This window comes from Neodiprion pinetum, chromosome 3, assembly GCF_021155775.2.
Source record: "Neodiprion pinetum isolate iyNeoPine1 chromosome 3, iyNeoPine1.2, whole genome shotgun sequence".
Classification (NCBI taxonomy): Eukaryota; Metazoa; Arthropoda; class Insecta; order Hymenoptera; family Diprionidae; genus Neodiprion; species Neodiprion pinetum.
Genome location: NC_060234.1, coordinates 40413907 through 40437556, shown reverse-complemented (window position 1 = coordinate 40437556; position 23650 = coordinate 40413907). Strand labels below are relative to the sequence as shown.

The 23650-nt window shown below is 44.5% G+C and overlaps 1 protein-coding gene across 2 annotated transcripts in view; it reads left to right on the top strand.

The window, feature by feature from the left end:
* Positions 1–23650, top strand: part of LOC124215676 (uncharacterized) — a 310475-nt gene that overhangs the window by 277782 nt on the left and 9043 nt on the right. For both annotated transcript variants that reach the window (XR_011176625.1, XM_046619357.2), the window contains exons 8-11: positions 896–1084; positions 11431–11524; positions 17191–17388; positions 23101–23313. Coding sequence is in view for 1 of the 2 variants with exons in the window: in XM_046619357.2 (XP_046475313.1) it covers positions 896–1084; positions 11431–11524; positions 17191–17388; positions 23101–23313 (694 nt within the window). In the remaining variant the exon portion in view is untranslated. The remainder of the gene's footprint in view (positions 1–895; positions 1085–11430; positions 11525–17190; positions 17389–23100; positions 23314–23650) is intronic.

The following is a 23650-nucleotide window of genomic DNA, read 5'->3' as shown; positions in this document are numbered from 1 at the left end:
GAACGAGTGACGACGAGTGGATTCGGACTCTGCGTCCCGAACAGACAGATAGATAGATATAGATGGATGGATAGATAGACGAACGCAATTTCCTGGACAGTTGGAATTCCTCGAGAAAAACCTCCGGCTCTGTAGACCAGAGATTTACCACCTGTACATGACAGTGCGCTGTGCGGATGGAATAATTTCGAACCGACGTCTTCGTTCGCAAGTTGAGAATCGACGAGGAATCACTTCTTTCAAGTTTGAAACCGAGTGACAGGTGAATCAAAGTACAAAACAATCAACCGTCAAGGGAAACAGTTTTACTAATCTGTGCTTGCTTTCTATCAAAGTATTTTGGGTCGTGCTAGTTTCCAAACGGATCCAATCGTCTTCTCTAATTACTGTTTCGGGACTCGAAAGCGGAAATACAATTAGAGAAATTAGAAATCCCCGAGTATCGTCCTTGTTCACATCATAACCGAACTCGACCGACAATCGTTGTTTTTCTTTTTTCAATAAAGAGATTTGACGGAAAGCGAATCGAGACTGAAGGACAATTTTTAATTGCCACTACATCCCGAGGCTCGACCCTTCGCTCGGAGTGTAGAAACCGATTGCCGGTGGATAAAATGCCATCCGCTGTTGTCTCGTATTAATTTGTCTTTTATCGATGAACGGATGGCAGACAATGGGCTCATCACGGTTATAGGATTGACAATTCTGGAATTCAATTATACACAGGCCACGTGCAATATGATGAAAGGACCACAAGTGCTATTTCCATTATAGAAATTGCGAACTTCGTCCGATGATGATCCCCACATCTCTTCAGCGCATGCTTTCATTACTCTTCTCAAAATTACTGGTGGACCACGAACCCTAATAAAACACTCGCATTTTCTGATTCCAGGTGAAGGTGATGCTGAGGGTGTCTTCGGGTGAAGGTGGAAGCTTCTTCAACGCCGACAAGAGGAAGAAGCAGGTGACTTTGGTGGACCCAGCATCAGCGCAGTCGGTTTCGGCCGAGGATCGAAGACCCACAGTAGCAGCCCCGAAGATGTTTGCCTTCGACGCAATATTCACGGAGGAAGATTCACAGGTGAGAAAAATCAGGAATACACAAATTTCACACCACCAAGGCAGTGGCGCGGAGTGTAAAGGCGCAGAGAGCTTTAAAGCGCAGTCGGTTATTCTTTGCATTCCAAGTTTCGGAGGAGGATGAGGATCCACTCGGGGATTCAATTCAACGTCTGATCATGCTCATGGCCTCGGCGCGTGGAGACGTTCCTGCCTCTCGCGTAACTAAACTAATTTCTCAAACCTCTAAGCCCGGTCCAACGTTACGTACAGTAGACCCACCTTACCTGACCGTACCAGCCAGAAACCCCATTGCAGTATAAGCGCCGCTCTTTACCACGATTTTACCCAGAACGTCGCCATGCACTTACGGTTTATGGGTTATACACCTTATGCTCACTTGCTTTTGGGCGTGCCGGAACTGCTTTCACAGTTGCTCCGACTCGCTTGACGTCTTCTGAAAAATAACCGTGAGCAATAGGAACTTTGCCAAAGTGCTGCTCATCTGTGATCGAGACATTATTTTTACTTACTCAAAAGCTCATGCTTTCAAGTTTCTCTTCTGCGGTATTTAAATTTATGTCGAATCGTGAGTAGAATATAATGAGCTGGGGAACCAGCTTAAGAAGTGTTTCACCGAAATTCAAACTTACGGTTTGGCAAAATTTGCACAAGTCAAATATGGTCGTTTTATTATCGACCGAAATTGATCGGTGTGATATACCAAGCATATTTATAGACTAATGTTTGCAGTCAATTAAAAAATTTAATATCAAATACCGTTGACTTGATACTTTAGTCTACAGAATTCGTCACCGAATTTTTCTCACAATATGAGATGTCGAAATAGCTCAACTCTTCTTAAAAAATTTCACGAATATATATTGCACTTCGTGAATTTTTTCCAAGTCCCAGAAGCCCCTCGCGAATAAGGGGAATAAAAGAGGGTACTAAATTTATCCAATTTTAGTGTTGGAATAAAAAATTCCACATAAATAGGTGTGCAGGTGTACGTATACGCGTGCGTGCGTGTAGGTGTACCAACATACACGAACGCTCCCACATGCAAGCATCAGCGAGAGGTTTATTTTCTTTCTTGACTTTTTTTTCTTTCTTTTTTTTATCCCCCGTTGGATTTCGGTGCTCCTAGGGGACATTATTGAGCGGGCGATTCAAATGAGCCTAGTGGAGGAACGCGAGTGGGTGGCGCGTAGGAGGAGGGAGCAAAACCCGGGACGCCGCTGGATCCCGACCGATTCCCAAGGGACGCGTAGGTACCAGCGGTGGGTAGGTATAATACCCGGAGTCGCTCTGTGTTTAGAAGAACTATAGAAAGCAATCAATTGATTCGATCAAATGTCTGCTACCGATTGTTATCGAAAAATACAATGCCCGTTGCACTTGAATGGAGAGAGCCTCTGGTCGGTCTGGTTCGACTCGCTTTAAAGAGATTGGTTTGGACCAGCCGTGGCAACAGTCTGTCGTAATCACGTCAAATGCATATTCGTTATATCTGCAGCGCGTCCTTTCTATTCAAAATTTCCTACCATGGAGTAGAAAAGGAAGACACAAAGAAAAAGAGAGTGCGACTTCTGAGGAAGATAGATCGCAAACGTACAGTAAGGTTATCTCCGATACCAGAGGACCGTTATCAACCCGTATACCATAATCAGTTTTCATCTTGACATTGGAGTTTATACTGCGACGTGGACAGTCCAGGATCTCATCCAGAACAGCGAAATCACCGTGCCCAAGGTTGACTGAAAGCTCAGGGCAGAGAGCCCGCATATTTGATCAAACTATATCGGACTGGTTTAATTCCTTCATTAAAAAGAGGGTGCAGAACCGATAGAGAGTCTGCTGCTGCGATGATCATCTCTTGGAACTTTCCCCACTTTGAACCCCATACCTTTGTGCTTCCAATTTGCGCAAAACCACCTTTGAACTAAACTTCAACTCCGAGATCGTGCCTTATTTCGCCCCATCGTCTATTATAGTTTCAAAAGTTTTTCCACCTTTTCGAAGTACACGAGATCAAGCTCGAACCGTTCATCGTCTTTAGAAAATAATCTCTAGTCAAGAGCGTCATTTAAATTGCAAAACGATACTGTCAATGCTGCTCACACTTGCTCTTTTTCAACCAATTTCGATTCGGATGTCCGTCTCGATTATGGGTCCGGCAGTTTCCTCGCTTCGACGTTCAGGCGACGAGGAACCTGCGGGACAATTCTATCCCAAGAGCTGTGGCTGGACAATGAGCCGGGTTCGGTGTAATTCGCGGTATAGTCGCCCATTATGGACAGATACCGGGACAAGGGGATTATTATTGACTCCTCCGGTAATAGTCGCATTGTAGACCGCCTCGCTCCGCATGCACGTCCTACATGCGTCCTCTGGATCTGTTGGTCGTTTGCTCATTTGCCGGCCGTATTGACCGAGCCCCGATACCAGATTCTGATGCGGTCTTCTACATGCAGAAATCACAGCATCAACGCGTCTAATCGCTTCCGCCCGGCGTACGGGACTCGTCCAAGGTTATAACTGCTGCTTCGATTTGATTGAAAACCTGTAAAACTATTTTTACTTGACGAGAAGAAAAAGTTCGTTACAGATATTTGGCACATGCGAGCTGTTTGGAGAGAGATGGCTTCGCGCGTGGCGGGGATGATGTATGCGGATCAAACTCACCTACGTACACACACTTGCACCTCTGTTCATCAGGAGATATGTTCGCCAGCTTGACCCAGGGAGCCCAAAGTGCCGGACCGACAGGGTGCTAATCTCTAAACCAATCATATGGGTCCGTGACAGAGGCCATATCCCCTGATCTATTCGTCGGTGCGTTACTCCGTGCCAATGAACTCTCGCTGACTTGAGCCTGCTTATCGTAAAATCATCTTCGAATCGATTTGCATTTATATCTCTTGAGCCCGGAGTTACAGTCATAATCGTCGAGATGGGCAGATCATTAATTATTTCTACCTCATACATTGTGGAAATGATATCTATAGTCCAACAATGGTGCTTCATATCATGGCAGAATGAAATTTGAGTCTTTTTATGAACGTAGCAGCATGTCTTGATGTTCCTGAAATCCTGCACAGGGTTCAAGGATATCACCTATTCTGGTATCCTGCAAAAACGCTTGAAAGCATTCAGGAATCATGGTCGTAAGATCCAATTCGCTGCACATAGTGTAAGAAACTGGTCTCCAGTTAAAAAACCACAGGCTTCTAGGTATCAACAATTTTCTCATCCGATACAAATACTCGACAGTTTCCTTCAAAATACCCATTAACCGTAAATAACGAATGAACAGACCGAGGTCAATGAACTTGCCTAGACACTAACGGATCTGGATTGCAACGGATTCTTTCCCTTTTGCGACGTGTAACACAGACACCCGCGATTCGAGGCTGATAGGTCACCGGCAAAGGTGAATGCGAATGCATAGTCCGATGTAACGGCGAAGTCTGACGCGACTCAATAATAGAGACATCTGTCTGGGAGTGCTGGTCCGTAACAGAAGGTCCGTAACCCGGGAGGAGGATGGAAGGATAGAACCGCGAATCGATTTCATACATTATGAAACGGACCGCGCCCGCCGCGACTAGCCCCGATATTTTTGGCCCAGAGAGGCCGTCCGTTCGTCTGTCAGTTTGGAACTTGCAATATCGTACACCTATATTATATCACTGTACGGTTTCATTTATTAGTTGATTTCCTACCAGCAAAGGCTCTTTGTCAGGTGCCACGTCTCGTTTCCAATGTTTCATCTTTTTCGCCTCCTCTCCTTCTGCCTTTTGGGAAGAGTCAAATTTCTCCTCTTCCATCAACTCGGTTTTCATTTGCTCTCGTTCGCGTAGCCTGTAGGATAGGTAGTACCTACATCCTTACGAGAGACGGTATAACGCACCGGTGATAACAAGTCCTGCAAGCTCGTCGTCAGCATCTGTCTTCTCGGCTGCCGAAAATGCCTCTCCGCATTGTCGATCATTAGGGACATCTTGGTGAACACTTTGAAAGTCTTTATTGCCTGATGAGACCAAAGTTTACGACTCTGCCAAAAACCCCTCGCCGAAATGGAGAACTCGTTTTGCGCTTCGCCCCTCCGTCTACCGGCAATTCTTCACGAGGTTCTTGCGATCTTTACGATCCGGAGTGTAATCAGAACTCCGTTTTGCTCGTTGTTCTCATATTTTTTCTCGCCTTCTCTCTCTCTTTCTCTGCCTTTTTTTTTCACCTTATCGACATTCTTTTCGATAGTCGAAGCCTGGATCTTAGCCAAAACTCGCGCTGATGATCTTCGGTAAGCTGCGGAGGCTTGAAGACCTCGGTGATCTCGCTAAACCTTAGTTAAAAGTTTAAAACTTTTTATCCTTCGTTCGCCTAACTGCAGCTGCCAACATGGCACGAGTACGGGGATTGAGGTTATTCCGGATTCGCGTTTAAATATATATATATATATACGGGGTGCGGCAGGCATTCGAACCACGTGTCATGAAATATGTCGCGATTTACACGGGAGATTGGCGTCATTGGCGTCTGGGGACCTCGTCGCCCTATCGCCGTTCCCCTTCTCCCCCCTTCCGCGGGATGCAGCTAGGGGGATCAAAAACGCATTCCCAAAACCGATTCCGGAATGACTGATACTCAGCCTAAATCGAATCGCTGCAGCTTCTGTAGTCCTCGGATTTATATAAACGCGATTCGCGATCCAAGTGAATCACCTCCATCACCTCTATCCGCTTTATGTGCCCTTTTCACCCTCGTTCCTTGCCAACTGTTTCCGCTCTTCGAGGCTCTACATCACGACTACACAGTCTTGATATTTCACCTTGAATCTCGATTTCTGTTCATTGGTCATTTCGGACCTAATCATAAACATTTACTGGTAGTATTGTAGTAGTATTGTTTATTGTTTCGTCTTGAGAAAGAATGGTGCAATGAAGGAATATCCAGCCTATACAGATATTCAGCATAAAAGTTACATAGACATTTTTTTCTTTCTATCAGTGTTATGGGAGTGGGGTCATCCAAAATTGATGCTTGTCCGATTGGCTCGAGAAATATGCGTTTGATCTGAAGGATCCTTCTCCTTGATCCGGATCTTTGATCTGAAGGCACTGCGTAGCTGGGAATACATTGCGACAAATTCAAAAGTCTCGTAAAAATAACATCTGGATGTTCTCAACTTTATTCAGTGAAATATAGTAGCAACTTCAAACTAATTTGTAGTCTCTTTGAAAATTCTCCGAGAATTCTCAAAAATTGCATTTTCATTCCGATTATTCAAGATCACCCTCGTAATAGAATCATTTATTTCCAATTTTATAGAATAATTTCATATCTTCAATATCTTCAAGATGACGTGCGTCAAAAAGTCGTTAATGATTCGATCAAGAGGCCCGATTTTAAATAATTAAGATGAAAAATGAAAATTTTTAAAAAGAAACAACTCACAAATGCTTGAATGTTCGTAAATCAAAGATTACCACCTGAAAATTTGTCGCAAAAATTCAAAACTGGTCGATTTTGAACACGAACCACGTTTGAACGACCGCTAAGCTTGCCAAAATGATCGTATAAAATCTAGTCTTAGAACTTTAAAAACACGAAGGGTCAATGCTCATACCACTTAGTTGAAAAAACGCAGCGGCTACATTCGAGCAGATATTTGCAGAATGTTCCCGTTGTGAATTCCCGAATTCTGAGAATGCGTGCGGAGAAACCGAAACCGGGTTATAAATTCTATTGGCACGTGCAGTAGGTACGGATGTTCGGATATAGGCTCGAGGGAATTATTAGGCCTGATTCGGGGTGGACCCATCATCTCGCGGTTGCCTCGAGCGAGAATCGTGATCTGTCCACAGCATTACGGATGTGAGCGTCAACACAGCGGCAATGTACCAGACTGCAGCCTCCCTCGAGTCTCAAATTTCCATGGGAATTACCCAGCTGCAGATCGATATGATATATACGCGAGGAATCGAAGCGTGTCCAGGAATGAACAAATTGCCGCTCTACTCCAGCGACCTGCATCGATTTATTCATCCGCTTTATCCCGGTTGAATAATGGCGAACTCCGATGAACGGAAACTTATTCCGAGGCGAAATCAGTACGCGGGAAAACGAACAAATTACCGATTTTCCGGGAACCCGCAGATCTCGCAACTCCTCCAAACGGATGCCGGTTCGTAAGGAACGGCGCCGAACCAGCCGAGGTGTGACTTACAAAAGCATGGCTAAGACTCACACGCGGTGCCTTGGGATTGAGTTGCGCGGCGTGTTCTGGTAACGCAATATCGGCCTACAGCCTCGGAATACTAAGGAGCCGATGTGTCCTGCGGGGGTGGCGACACCTTCTTCCAGGAGCTTGCAGCCGGAATGATTCAACCCCCAACTGCAACGGACGTGCGAAACGGGAGCTTCTTCGAGGAGGAAATGTAAAACTCGTGTTTTCAAAACTTCTCTGCGATGTGTACGCGCGCATGTGTGCAAGTCGATGTGTGTGCGGGAGGCTGGATTGCAAGGGAATTTTTCCTCCGGCAATTCGGATGCGCGACCCCAAGTCTGCACACCCAGGGGTTTTAATGGAGGGAAATAATCGAATCGCCTACGCGACGCTCTTCTAAATCTCTTAATACGACGCTCGGCCGACCATGTAGCTCGGCTCTTCAGCCTACGGCGACGGAATTCGGGAACTTGATAACAGGTGGGTGTACGGGTGAACGACCCCCGCTTATAGTCATTTTCGAACTGTTCTCATTCCGCGGACGTTGCGCGTTCCAAATGCTCGTTTTGCTGATGCGAACTGGCGATGAGAAGCAAAATTAAAAAAGAAAGAAGATATGGAAAACGAATCGCATCGATTCATCGGCTGAATTTTTCACGCTGAAGAGAATTCTGTTTATTATTGAAATTCTGCCGGTAGAATTATATGTTGTAAGGGAATATTAATTCAAGCTTATTTAATTTACCTTCAAGTAAAGCTTTCCAGTTCAATCGCGGCTTGGATTTCAAAGTAGTCTTTAAATCCCAGTTAATTGCTGATTTGAATACGTGCCCGCCCGGTGCTTCAGTTATCAACTCATAACAAATGTCGTCAGGTTTTTATATTAGCCATTCCATCAAATTGTGTACGCAAATACGGCCTCCAAATATTTTATTTTTTGTTTTTCTGAATTCTTCACATTATTTAAGTGTCCACCAAGAGATTTATCGAGTTTAAAATATTTCTGACTTCGGTTAATAGGAGTTTTCGTAGTTATCAGATTTTACCTCGAAATTTTCGAATCTGATTAAACGCTTCTAAAAATACCTTCAAAAAAAATTTGAAACACGGATTTTGATTGGAAATTTTCTGAATTTTTCGATAATGATGATCATTTTTTTCGCTATTTTCATTTTCAGCGGGAATTACAAAAAATAAAACTTGTAATGACAATTCCACCATGTTTTTTGAAGATCGGATTTTCTTTCTCTGAAAATTCAGAAAATTTCCGATCAAAATCATGTCTAAGGATTTTCCGCTCGTCCTCCCAAAAAAAAACTCCTAGCCTTTCATACTCGAGAAATTTTTTGTTGACTCCTAAACAATGTGAAGATCTCATAAAAACGAAAAATCAAAGATTTGGAAGCTGGATTTGCGTACAGGGCTCGGTGGAATGACCAACATATAATTTCCTGCTTACGTTCTGGAAGAAATATGATTTTATCGAAAAACTAAGTGGACATAACTTGCTAGCTGTGTCATAAACGACAATATTTATAAAGTATTTTTGGCATCGCTACTGAGAAATTTTCACTGTTTGGAGAAAATAAATAATCCACAAAAATAATTTCTGATCTGCCCTGAGTGAATTTTAATTGTTATACAACACTGATTTTGATTCAAAGATTATTTATATCCAGATTCGTAGCCATCCTAAAACTTTCCGTATATGCTTCAAAATGGATTCTAAAGCTGTTGCTACGTCCAGCCTGCAGTTGACAATATTGGAGGTTTGAAAATGAAATTAACAATGCTAACTCAAACTGTTTGTTGCTAAGAATAAAATAAAAATTTACATACCGTTTTACAGGACTCTTGACCTTGAATAAAAAATTCTCTGACAACAAAGAACGATCAATATTAACGAAGCGAGTAAAGCTACAATTAATGTTGAGCTTTCGATTTGAATTGTCGAGTTTATAGCTTTCGGGCTACAGAAAGAGAGAAAGAGAGATAAAGCGAGCGCAGCAAACACTCAAAGTGCTTCTGCGATAAATATTATAACGCTCGAAAACCTCGGGCGGCAATTATCTCGGGAGTCTCGATTCGTTCGCAAGTGTCCTTAATACATCCTCGAGATATTCAAGGTCCAAGATTCCGTATTTATCTATAATAATAATACCCCTACGTCCTTAAGGGATGCGACGGGCGCAGAGCGCTGGTGGCTCATTACGCCGGCGCTCCTTTAGCTCAGCGCGAGTGTTTCCTCGCCCTCGGAATCCACCAAGAGCCCGACGAGGGCTTGCCACACCATGGAATCAAGTGTTTGAGATTATGACAGAGGCTCCGGTCACGTATTTCATTAACCAACGGGGCGGGCTGCTGACGTCCGTGATCACCTACCTCCCTTTCCTCTCCCTTCCACCTGCGAAATATGTTTGGATTGCTTTATACATTGTTCGACGGCGCAGTTCCCGCCCCATAGCCGTTGTTATTAAACACTGTTGATAATAATATCGTTCCCCCTTCATCCCTGAAGAATATCAGACATCGTTACCTCAGATCCCCGAAGTCGTGGCTCTGTTTTCAAAATTTTAAGGCCTCATGTTAAATTTTCGAGAGTAGAAAACAAATTTCTTCGTTTTTAACCACATTCATAAAATTGTGTGAATTTGTCAACAGGACTTTCAATCTTTTCGGTTATTCAATTCATGAGTAAAATCGGACTTTGAGCAAGTTTCAGAGAAAACACTAGATCTCTACAATTTATTATAAAAAAAAAAAATTGCTATTTGACAAAACTCAGATTAAACATCTTTGCGTACCATGTGAAGCGATAACCTTCGATCACGCAAAATCGAAACCGCCACAACGGGATAAAATAATATCACAACTGATTCCAAGGTGGGCAAAATTGGCACATTAATTTACCCCAATCCACACCCGCCAAATTTCCATCCATGTTCTCGTATCCTGATACCATTTCTGCTTAAACAAAAACCTGCTTGAACAAGATCGCGGGCCTCTGTAATAATACAAGTTGCTTCACGGTGTGGCTGATGGATACCGGATAGACAGGGTGACACCCTCTTCGGAATAATGACGTCGGGTGTGCAAAGTGTTCAAGAAAGCAGTACAGACATCGTTTAATAAACGCGCCCGAGACTCGCAGCTCGTTTTATTTATCCTTAATATATTCATAGGCTGGGATGTCGCCTCGCCCTTGCGGGTCGGGTTTTGATTTCAGCTGGTGCATCAAAACGGTGTGTGTAAGGGTGGGCATTTCGAGGGTAGCTTGCAGGGTGTCGTCTTACTTTTGTGACGGACGGTTGTTCCCGCGGGTGTCTGCAGGTGAGATTCGACTTTAATTGAAACTGCAAGCTCGCCCACCACCTCTGACTAGGTATAGGTACATTTTCTCTACGACAGTCTTTATGACAGTCCCCAAGATTACCTTCGCGACAAGTCGGAGCGAGAATCTGAAGTTTGACTTGGCAATGAGGAAAGTCGATTACCGGCGAATTTCAATGCAGATTATCACACCTCCTGCATGACGGATTAATAATACGATCTCAATGTCAGCCAAGCGTGTCACAGCTGCACATCAAATTATCAGGGACCCGATTTTTCTTCGACAAATTTTGAAACTTGGACGAAATCCGTTACGCCGATTTTCTTGGACTGGCTGCTTAGAGGCACTCTGTATATAATACGACCAATCTCCCTGCGTCTGGATGGCGCACAAATTGCGCCCGTCGATTCTTTGGAGTCAGGAGATTGCAATCCGCGTCCAGGTAAGGAGAAGACAAGCTCTGCAAAGCCTGCGACGCAGGGAAGAGGAAGATGAAAGCTTGCCTGCCGGTCACGCTGGCGAACAAGAGAATGTGCCGAAGGAAATGGAAATAAAAAGTTCGATCCCTTTTTCCGATATGGTAATTTCAACCTGGCGTCTCAAAGAAATTCGTAAGTATGTGTATGCCGAAATATGAGGCTCAGAGCTTTGAGCGTATTGATGAAAAAAGCTCCGGAATAAATGACTAGCCGTTGCTTTTTCCACGAATGAAAATTGTCCGCTTGACAGGCGGACGGCAATGATTAGCTGTTCGGTTTCGTCGATCCCTGAATCATTTCTTCTTCTCTTTTCTTTGTTTCAGACTGAAATCTGCTCAAGCGCATTGACGGACGTGATCCATGCGGTGATTAACGGTACCGACGGATGTCTCTTCTGTTTCGGTCACGCCGGTCTCGGTGAGTAACATTATTTTGAGGGATCGATACGGTCGCGGATCAAAGTCTAGGAACAAAATCACTCCGCCTATCCAACCGCCGAGAATCCTCAAGACGAAAGTGGGTGAGCCAAAGACGAAGAGTGAGGAAGAGAACGAAAGAGAACCACGTATATAACGATGGGTGGGCTGCAAAATCGCGAGCAAATTTCCGAGTTGTTCGTTTATGTAATTATCTCGTCTGCGTCTGGGCGAGCTTAGCGGGGTAACAATGGCGTTTTGTCTAGGAGGGCATCGAACCCATTCCCGCATAGAACCGATGCTTTCAGAGTATCATCGTTGCTCGACTTTCGCAGGAAAGATCGCATTATCTGACACTGAGAAGAAAGACGGGACCGAAGGAAGGAGAAGGGGGAAAATCGGGGCGAAAGCTTGAGTCGAAGATCCTAAAGCTCCGTGGAGAACGGATCGATCTGCGTTTTCTCACAGATGATTGTCTCCTCTGATCGCTATTTCCAATTAGCAACCGAACAGCTGCCTGTAGCCGAGTTTTTATACTTGACTGCGAAGAGATGATCGCCATTACAGTTTCGCCACGCAGACGTTGGCGCATCCGAATGGCGCGAACGACGGTGGCAAAATCCATCGCTAGGTTGTTTTACATTTTAAGTAGTGATATCGAGTTTGCATGCAAATGGATGATTATGCGAGCTGTAGGGGAGGTGAAACGGTGCGAATAAGGAAAGCAACGGCTGAAGGAGAAGAAGAAGAGCAGGAAAAAGTGGCGGGGGGGCGGAAAATGAGGAGCGGGAAGCCGTAAAAAGGGTGTAAGAATCCTGAGCCAAGGGTGCAGAGCGTGGCTTCGGCGATATTCCACCGCCGTTGAGAACGTATCTGTTCTCCTTATACAGCGGAAATGAAAGAGAGTGTGAGGGCGCGGATGTTGATCCTCGAGGAAGAGTTCATCCCCTTTCCGCGCCGAGATTTTCACCCGTTTCGTAAACTAAGCCGGATGTCAGAGCGCCGCAAATCGAGCTTCACTCGTCATTCCGAGACCCTTGTAACAATTCGATCCGTAGATCTCCCTTCACGCTTGATTTCTTTTGGCAGATCGCGGTGTTCATCCGTTGTACGCGGAACTTTTCCGCCAGTTTTACCGATTCAATAATCAGCCGGCATCGCGGCGCGTGCGATACAACGAGAAATTATGCAGCGGCTAGGGACATCCGGAATTGGCCGGAAATGGAAGGAAAAATCGAGATATGTAATGCAGGAGATCTTCGAAGCGAAGAGTGTTTCATCCCTTCGTTCGTTTTCACCCGATTTCATCGGATCAAATCAGGCCTGCTCTTTATTAGAAAACTTTGATCCTTTACTCGCTCCTCCATGACTTGTTATTTCTTGATGAAAAAAGTCCTTCGTCCTGCTCACTCGGAAGTTAGCCCTAGACAAGGAAAATAGTTTCGAAAATCCTTAGGGCAAGGGGCGGAATATTTCGTTTAATTCTTTCCTTGATTGCTCTTCGAGTTCATTCGGTAAAAGATACAGTTTCTAAACAAAGGAGGCTTTCATGACTTGCTAAAAACATCCGGTTAATTTCGCAGATTGTTGGTACGGAAATATGCCTTTGCTAACTGCGCAATGGGACGAAAGCTACGCGTCTCGCAGTCGACGAAGATTTTCACCGAAAACGGCGGCATTTTAACGGCCTGTTTTCACCCCCTAGAAACGACATTGCTTGGCTCTCCCTGTCGCGTCGCGTGCTGCAGAGCAACCTGTTCCTTATACGATAATTGCAGTCACGTCGAGAGAATGGTTCAATTCCATTAGGGACGTGTGTGTTTCGTGTTTACGCCGTGTATACAGGACGCGTTTCAACCCTGGTTGTAAAATTCCACCCCTCACGTGTGGGCCGAACGCGTTTCGTTTTGTTTCGGATTGATTCTCTTTGTTTGGGACTTTCATTATACCGCTTTCATTTTACCACTGATCCGTCGGAGGATTGTTATTTTATTTGATATTGACCCAGTTTCGTCTGACGCTTGTAACCATTCATCTCCAAATTCATGTCGCAGTATAGGTGAAAATTCCACTCCACGCAGAATTAATTCGAGAAGCAATTCTACGAAGTTGTACCTTTTCCTTTTAAACTGCATCGCATTATTGCGATAAATTGGAATTCCCATTCACGGTTGGATTCCATTCGTTCAAAGCGAATCAACAAATCTTTCTCCGAATTTTCGAATTTCAAAGTCTTCCGGCGTAATTTTGTGGAGGAAAATTTCAACCGGGGCGTTCTCGAGATGTAATTTTGACACGAACAACCGGTTTCTCACTCACGCAAATCCGTTGTACAAAAACAAAGGTAATCGCGTTGTTCCAGGGTCTCTGCCAAGGCAAAGATAACAGGATCAAGTCGATACACAGGATCAGGCCGGGAAACGTGTTTGCCAAAAATGTATGCGCCCCTTGCAGAAACCTCGGGATGTTTGCGATCGAGACGAATATGGCATAACTGGGTCGTCACCCAGGCACTTGCATTCCAGATAGAACACGCGTATAGATAAAGTCTAACCGACCGACTATAATGCGTAAATTATCTGTAATTAATGCATTTTACCGATATTATACGTATTTTAAACGGTCATTTCGACTTTATCTATACGCGTGTCTTGTCTGGGACTCGCCGATTAATCGTCATTAATTATCGATACTCCGATAATTCGGCATGAAGCATAAATTAATAATTTCAAATCATGTTTATTCCACGAGCAGAGAAAGTGACTTTGAAGCTCTCGCTCTCTCTCTACAGCCCTCGTCAAACGAGTTATTATATTTACTCAAGTAATCAAACATCGGCGGAAACTCGATTCTCGAATTGCTGATGGCGGAATCGGTTCTCGTGAATTTTGTGTACATCACCTATAAAGATGTGTACGTGAGGGGGCGCAAAGTTTCTAATAAATGTGAGTGCAAGTTATTAGGTTGACTTGCAGTTGCTGGTTTAAATATGTGCAGTCACAGTCTGATTGATGAATAACTTTGGTGTGTGTACACAAGCTCTGGTAGACGATCGGGGGGAGTTGGAGCGATTGATGCTGCGGCAGAGATATTTCATTACCGCGGGAAAAGAAAAGCAGCTTTCGGTTATTAAAATCGTAAAACAGTAGGTAGATGGTATCGTGGAAGGGGATGAAAAATAAAAAAGAATCATAAAAAATAAGAAGAATAAGGAAGAAAGGACGAATCAAGCTCGAGTCGAGAGAGAAATGGAAGGGGGGCTGCTGCTGCTGCTGCTGCTGCTGCCCCGAAGATGAAAAGCGGTAGACGTGAAAAGAGAGAAAGAGAAAGAGGAAGAGAGAGAGAGCGAGAGATAACCAGCGAGGGAAAATAATGAAAACTCAGCCCGCAGCTGAATCTTAAACGATATTTAATTGTCTTAATGTAATACCGTAAATTACGTTATTATTTAATTAGAAAACGTAGAATTCTACGCTGGTATCATCCGTGAGATAAATATAAAGTTTTAATTCCGCCAAAAGAAAATTAGAATTTCACAGGCCGGTTTGTATAACTTCTACCTATATCTACCTTATACGTTATTCAATACGAAACTTCGATTCAACGCGAGTTTCTTTTTTACTACAATTGAAAATAAATCCAACTGATATTCGAAAAATTATTGGCTTAATTGGTTTTTTCGATATTTTGTAAATTATTTTCAGTATCGTTGGTGCAAATAAAAGAAGAAAGAAAAAAAAAATCATAATATAATCGCATGTGCTCGCAAAGGCAGCGCAGATTCTGTGTTGTGTCGCATAAATCCATCCAACTTTGTACGGTGCGAATCTGGAACAGGGTGTAATTTCCCTTTCAGATCCCTGGAACAGTGTTGTACGTCGGATGGCCTTGGCAGCCCGTATTTGAGGAGTAAATTAGGTATAAATTAATGAACGGCTGTTTATTAACTCGCGCTAATTGCGCCAAGTTCGGTCCCCGCAGGTCGCGTCGTTGAGAGTATCACTTATCAGCTGTTAACCCGTGTCGAAGATTTACGAGGAAATCTCGTCTGTCAAGAGCCGAAGCCTGGCCTGGGCGACATTTTGCGCACACCAATGACGCAGAGGTAAATGGGGAGCCGGCAAGACTCTTGGGACTATATTAACTCTTGGTAATAACTTAGATCGGTCTTACGGGGCGATGGATTCCTCGCGTTATAATTGGATGTAGGCGCGATCATTTCACGCCCCTAGGTGCTTAAATTAATCCCGCTTCACCCAGCGAATCATTCGAATCGACGTTCGATCCGTCCGCTACCACGGACGCTTCAATTTTCTTACACGTTAAAATGCGCCGGATCAAAGCAAGCTCCGGACTCCGATCCCTTCGTAGACGTAAAAACGCGCTTTTGATCCAAGCTTCCGCAAGTATCAAACCGCGCCGCGTCCTTGCTCCAGTCCCTGCTCGTAGCGTAGTCGAAAGATAGAAAAAAAAAACCCAGGGATTAGAGGTAATCAAAGCGCGCCAATCTGTCAAATGGAGTCTCAAATGAAGCTTGCGGGTAGGCACCGGCAGAGCCGCGAATCCCGCATTCAAAGCAACGGGATTTGTCACACAGGAAATATAGAACGGAGCAACTGGGTGCGGAGAACAGAGCCCTCGGCCCGGTAGAGCGCTGCAGGGATGTCGGGGGAAACTGGGGGCTCGTTGGAACGGGGCACACGACAATGATGGCGTTTGTACTTTGTAGTGTGTTGCTAATTACCCCCTGCCAACCCACGCCACGTGTTTGCCAACGAAGCTGACTGCCGACTACGAATGGAAATTGAGGTACCTAACCGGGTACCCGAAGGATTTTCTAAGGAAATCCTGTTCCTTTGACGAGGACGTGACTGATCCTGAATCGAGTCAGCAGATGGTGTGAAAACTTGCAACGAATTACTCGTACCTTCAAATGATTCGACGGGGCGGATTTACCGAATGATACGTGATACCTGCACTTGGAATCTACGAAGTGTTCACTGTATCGTCAATGCTGCAGGATTGCAATAAAGGGTCACAAGGATTACCCCAAACAGTTGATTCGCCCATTGAGTGATTCGTTGCGACAGTCACTGCAGGCTGTACGAACGCAAAGAGATTCGACCGAAGGGGTCAGAGTGACAATCGCATTAATCAAACGAATCGGATCGTCGACTCGATGATTTCGATTAAACCTGACGTTCGAAATGGCAATGATGACGTTTGGTTTGCGACCGCAGTTCACAGCGGTGCGCGCGTTACACGCGACTCTGTTTAGCGGTGCGCGACGTGTCCGTTAGTGGTTCGACCACTGTTTCAGTCGATATTGAGTGACCGAAATAGCCAATGGGTGTCAATTGATTTCGGAGCGCGTTGACGGCGGTGGTTTGCTCGGAATGCGAAGCCGCTTTTCACCGGGAATGAAAAGCTCAGTCATCAGCCGCGAGTCTAGACACGGAGGATAAATCTGCGACTGCTTACGCGAGTCGTTCGCCTTTCAGCTTTTGAAAAGCTTCGATCATTTGTCAGGCCTATCCATCCCTAAAATTTCCTTCGAATCACCCTTGACCAGATTTTCCTCTTTTTTTTTTTTTTATTTTCTCCTTTTTCTGCTCGCAATTTATTACTAAGCGAAAGCTCGGAATGACCTCTGATTCTTATTTCCAGGCAAGTCTCACACCATGCTAGGAACCCCGGAGGCTGGACACACCCTCGGAGCCATTCCCTGCGCTATCGCTTGGCTCTTTCGGGGAATTTCCGAACAGCGTCAAAGGACTGGGGCTAGATTTAGCGTACGAGTAAGCTGCGTCGAGTTGACCGCTGGACAACAGCAGATCAGGGATCTTCTAGCCGCACACGCGAATGGTAAGTCGAGGCTAGATAATTTCCTCCTCTTATGGTTTCATTACAGAGTTCTGATATCGGCGCTGTGGAAACAAAAGATCATCGAGTAATCAACTTTTTTTGTACCCGGTTCATTTTTGCGCGAAATTTTTGTCGCTGGATAAGTACTTGCATTTTTACACATCGGTTAGGTGTAATAAAGTATCCGATAACCATACAAGCTTCGCGTGCTTTTAATGAGCAATCTGAATTCTAATAAGAGAACTTGACAGTTTTCTTTTTTCTTATGTTCTCTCTTCGTTTTTTCTTCTCCTTGTTCTTTCTTTTCTTCATTATTTTTCTTTTTATTCACAAAGTAAAGTAGCCTGAACCTTCCTCATTCGTTTGAAACTTTTGCGTTGCACCAACGCGTGGTTCTTATTATTGAATAGACGGAAAATTCTTTCAATCTTAATTCTTTGTGATAACTATCTCACGAGACTAAAGTTTTACCGTAGTTATAACAGGAGAAAATTAAGAACTCTCGATAAGAATTCGCCATGAAAAGAGAAAAGAAGAAGAAGAAGATGAAAAAAATTTTTAGCAATAAACAAAGTTACCGAAACTTATACCGGCTTGAAACTATCTAACGCAGTTTAATAGCGGTAAATAGTTGAAGGAAGACCGTACGGCACGTGTAAATACAAGACATCGCCGATGCAGAAACTGCAGAAAGGTGAAAGCAAGGCGAACAAGGAACTCGGCGTGCGATTCGCGCATTGTGGAGCATCGCGCAGAGAGTTACTCCCTCTCGGCACCGTGCAATTCGGTTTAATTAATCTAAGTGATTATACCGTGACGCATTATTTCGAGCCGAGACAGCGAAATCGGAACCCCTTTCGTCAAATGACGAGAAAGTTTGACTGTAATTTTCCATTAATTATTGTTTCCCGTAACGTATAAATGGGTTAAAAGGGGTGGAAGCGATTTTCGTTTAAGAGATTTCCCCCCGCAATTCATGGACTCTCCCCTGCACTCTCTTAGACGACCCCTTTCAACAATCAGTAAACCCTTGCGGATAACCTCAGGAATCGCCTTTGATGGCCGCCCGACTTACGCCACACTCTACTTTTACCACTATCATCATCGTTATTGTTCCGTTTTTTATTTATTTTATTTAATTATTTTTTTGCCTTTATTCCTGCGTTGATCCCTCGACCATCTTCCAACCCCTGACGAATTATCCCCACCTTTTGTCACAGTTTGCAATAATTGTTGGAGAAGGCTTTCATTAGTTCACTCAAGTCCCGTAAACTTGGCAATAACACTCTGAAACGTTTCTCGGTGGCAGGCAGGCAGGCAGGCAGGGTTTGGGGTTAATTTCTCGTGATATAGCGAGACGGAATCTTCTGCAGGAGTTTGAGTTAACTTTTGGTAGAGATCATCTCGTTCTTGTTCCTTACCGCTGTAGGAACCCCTCGCAAAACTCTGCAGATGTGACTGGAGCTGTTGGATATCCGTGATTATTATATTAAAAAATGAACATGGTTTGTCTCACCGCATTCTTCGTGTAATCGATCGTGTAATTGATTAATCCTGGTTAGAAAACCTTTGGTACGTACTCGTTGAAAATCGGTTTGTTTTCCTCCAGTCGTGGAACTTGACGCTCGGCGTACGGTCGATTCGTCCGGAAGGCTGAAATCTCCTGAAGAGGAATTTGCATACTCGGATGCATGTTATTGTGTGCATGCTTTCAGAGGACGCGACGTCCGGCCAACCGAACCGTGACCAAAATATATTGCTATGCAGCTGGTGCGCCGACCACTAAGTGCCATTTCGCATACGGATTCAATTTTACGAAACTGCGGGGAATAAAACGCATATGATATCATCTCAAAGCTTCTTACGGGTCCCTTTCGGGGTTTACGAATGTCTATAAGCCAGCCCCACGGTGTGTAACGGGTAGGAAAAATAATCAGCATCTCCGAGCATTCGGCGTCGCAGTTTTGAGGACAAGACAGTCGACTTTCTCAAAGTCCAAAACGTCGGGCGCTTCGAAACGTCTCCGAAATCTGTTCATTACGGCTTTTGTAAGGACTATGCGAAAGCAACGACGGTCTCCTTTTTACCGACATCTATATCCTCCTTCCTGAGAGCAGGAAAGTATCTTTTATGGGCGATTTAACGAAACCCGATGCCGCCGTCTACTCGCGAAGTTTCCCATACGGAGTGCCTAGAGGATCCCATAATATCTGCATGCAAATGTCGCTCGAGAACCGGCAAATCGAGACATACGGCACTCCGGCTCTCTAGGTATCATCCGGAACCCCTTTCTCCCTTTCTGTTCTGCACTTTTACGTCTCGAGTTTAAAGAAAGGGATATTGATAGTGTCATTGTCGGTAATCCGTCCTCCGCGAAAGTCTGCTATAATTTCTGGATCCCCGAGGTCAGCGGCGCGGGTCATTTTAATTGTAAATTATGTATATTGCACACGTGTAATCAGCGTTGTCGAGAGTGAGCGGAAGTGTACGTCCATTCGCCGGAACATTAAACGAAAAAAGAATCAAGCCCGCATCTTGGATCTGTTTCGGAATTCACGGGACTACAAGAGGGCGCGGAACGGGGCAAAAGACATCTTGAAAAGTGCTGAACGGAAGCCCGTCGACGGCGGATGGTGTAAGGGTAGTGGACTAATTAAAGAGCGATGCAATTAATTTTCCAGGTTATTAAATAATTAGTCGGTATAGCGTAGCCGGTCGCCCCTCGGCATATCACCCCCTCTCTCTCTCTCCCTCAAATAGCAAAGGAAGGAGTGAAAAGGAGCGGAGATGAGAGGGTGTATAGTGAAGTTGGATTTAAATCAAATCTCCGAGCTCGTTCTCTCTTTCATTCTGAAAAGTTGATAATCCTAGCGGTAATTATTTAAAGTTTTCCCGGGCACTCGTTGCAGGATGTTTTCGAAAACCGGGGGTCCCTTCCCCTACATCTTGATTCATTCGCCCTCGCCCTGCGCGCAGAGTTTCGAGTAGAAGCGTTTCGGAGAAATCGAGCTTCTCGAGGGGATATAAGCGCTAATAAAAAGGTGTGTGAATTTCGGGAATTCGATCAGGGTTTGTTTCACTCAAAAATATGTAGATCGAGCTTCAATTACATTTTTGAAAAAATTTTTTTACTGGTATCAATCAACAGGGTGCATAATTATTGACAATATTAACCTCAACTCAGGATATCTAAAAAAACGGTTCAAAACAATTCATTTCGAATTCCGAGACAATATTGTATAATTTGCAGTAATTGAATCATAAAATCGTTACTTTTTGACGAAAAATCGAACTTCTAGTTCTGACAAGCCAGAACTAACACGGACGCCATTTTTCAAACCGTGACACGGTGAAGGCGCTCCTTTGGACTACTAGAATCAAGCCGGCTATATATACTTCGACCCGTTGCCACGGCAGACACGCGAAAGCATTCGTAATTACCCCCATGAATTTAAACACGCAAGATACCCTCGCGGTATGCGAACAATGCATATATCTTGCCTCGGAAAAGACGACTGCCAGGTATGTACTTGGCTGCATAAAAAGCATTTTATAAATCACCAGGAACCGCGTCGCCCAGCAGCCGAAAACAGGGAGCGGAAGTACATGACTTTCCAGGGTGGAATCCGGGAGAGGAAAAGATCTCTAAGAATAAGAATAACTATAAGGAACAGCGAATACCACGGAGTTCTCATTTACTTGAGGCCTTTATTTATTCGCTCCACTTTCCCGGCCGGAATCAGATATATTATACCTACATTTTATTTCTAAATTATAGGTGTCCTGCGCGTATTTTTTACCCAGCCGCTGCACTGCTCCGCAAACCGTAGCGTCAGGCACTGTACGTGTAATGAGACCAAAGCTTACGGAGTGAATTCCTTGGGACAGTTTCCTTGAGCTTTTATGGACCCTCTGGTTAGGCACTGCTAGGTTGGCTCGCAATTAAAGAAGCCGTGCTTCCTCTCCCTAGGATCGAGATCTGGGTGGAGTGCCGTAAGCGCAGCTGCGTGCCGAGCTTTCGAGTTGCGCCTAGAAATAGAAGTAGAAACTGCTTGCAAAATTATTAAAACAGAAAAACCGATCGCAACAAAATTGTACACGGTAACGTCCGTTACAGGCACCGCATTACGTGCATCGTAAGATCAAACCGCGTGATCACTCAGTCAGTTTCAGCGCTATGCATGAATTTACACGCGGATACATCCTGTGAAAACAGTGCTGCAACTGACAGTTTGAGAAATTCAGCACACTGTAAGTGGGTGTCAAATGTGAGACGTCGTCGCATCCATTATTCGTCCGTTGTGGACTTTCCTTGGACAGCGCAAGAGTTCGCCTTTTATTTCTAAATTCTCCCCTCTTCTTGTCTTCGTCTTTGCTCCTTTTCTAACAGACACAGACACACGCCTTGTCCACGTCTCGTCGGTCTCAAACAACACGCCGCACAGATGCTAGTAATATTATCTCATCTTCCATACAAGTTATGCTCTCATGGATATTGCTCCAGGAGCAGCCGCTTCCCGACCAACTCCTACTATCCAGTCTGCACCCTCAGGAATCTCAACCCACTAACTGCCGTAGTTTGCACGCGCGAAAGAAGAATCTAGATGGACGAGGAATAAGATAATGGGAGCTTCTTTTTCCGTCCCGACTATTAATCCCCTCTTATATTTCTGCCCGCTAAATTGTTTGATTATAAAAAGTTTACAGCACCTTTCTGCTTAACCTTTGATCAATCGCCCAAGCAATTCAGCTTTCTTTGAGTTTGAGAAGACACTCATATTGTGAAATGGTGATTTTTTATTTCTTCTCCTTCACGACCAGTACCAAAGGTAGCAGATAGAATCGTTGTGAAATATGACCGGGACTGTAAAACAAGAGGTAAATTCGCACCTGAATACACAATGAGTAATTATTACTCACGATACAGCTGGGGGGGTTGTAACAATTGCGAGTTGTAGCGTGCAATTACAACACCCGAGAGATAACCCAGTGTCGTAAAAGTATATTCGTACCTAATCCACTTCGATTCAGAAATTACGATCTGGCGAGTACACCTAATTCACAGAGTGTTAAAGAAGCAGCTGGTTGAAAATAACCAGAAATACTCGATCAATATTGTTTTTCTATGATTTTTATACCCTTGTATATTATATATTCGTCCGACTTGATCAGTGTGACAATTTTTTCGAAACAATGAAATTTGGGAGTTTCTGAAACTTGCATGTTTAGGTACCACTTGGTAGATGACCTTGTGCGCGGAAATTTCGCGAACACCGTGTATACGTATAAACGTACTTGTAAGAGATGCCAAAAGAGCGGAACAGTTCCTGGAGGAGGGCAGTAGTCGTGAAACGTTATAAGGACCCTTCCTTCCTGCCTTTCTTCCTTCCATTTCACTGCAACTTTCTGCCTCCCTATTCTGACCAAATGACTGTACTAAAATGTTTATTATCAGAAGCGTGGTTGTAGCTGGTTTGGCCTTATACGATCGCGTGCCTACAGGCCTCCAAGTTCGTCACTTTTGTTGCTTGGACCCCGACGCCTATCTCCGTATTTACATAACCCCCATTTAAACGTCACTAAAACATTTTATTCTACCCTTCCACCCGCCGTCGTATCCCAAGGATAAAGTTTACCCATACGAGAATGTTGGTGAACGCGCAACGTTGTACGATCTCAGCTCGGTTCTTCATCCCTTCAATCGGATTTCAGATTCGGAGCAATCGCCGGCCGTCTACCTCAGGGACGATCCACTCTTCGGCACCCTTCAGCTGCAGCAGCACAGCGAGCTGAGAGCCCCGACTGCGGAAAGGGCCGCCTTTTACCTGGATGCTGCAGCCGCCGGTCGTCAACGTGACGAAGGAGACGCTCACATGCTTTACACTCTTCACGTCTACCAGTACAGCGTAGCTGGTAAAGGCGGAGGTGAGCCATGATGTCATTCGGTTATACAAGGTGCGCCTGTACTGCAGCGCGAAACTTGAGCGGCTAAAGGAAATAAACCGTTGCGAGTTGTTATATATACCTGCAGCGACAACAGAGATCCTTGGTAATTTTGTCTGCGAAGCGAACGAACCACGTTTGCGGAGACTTCCATAACCCAATAAGCCCGTTACAGACTCCTCTCACGTCTCCGGCAAACTTGAACGCGAGTTGCAATCATCGTAACTCCTCTCGCGGTTGAACCCAATAAAAGTGTAATCATATCTTAATTCGATTTCCTCCTCCTCGCTTTATCTCTGTTTCTTCCACTGCGCCTTCG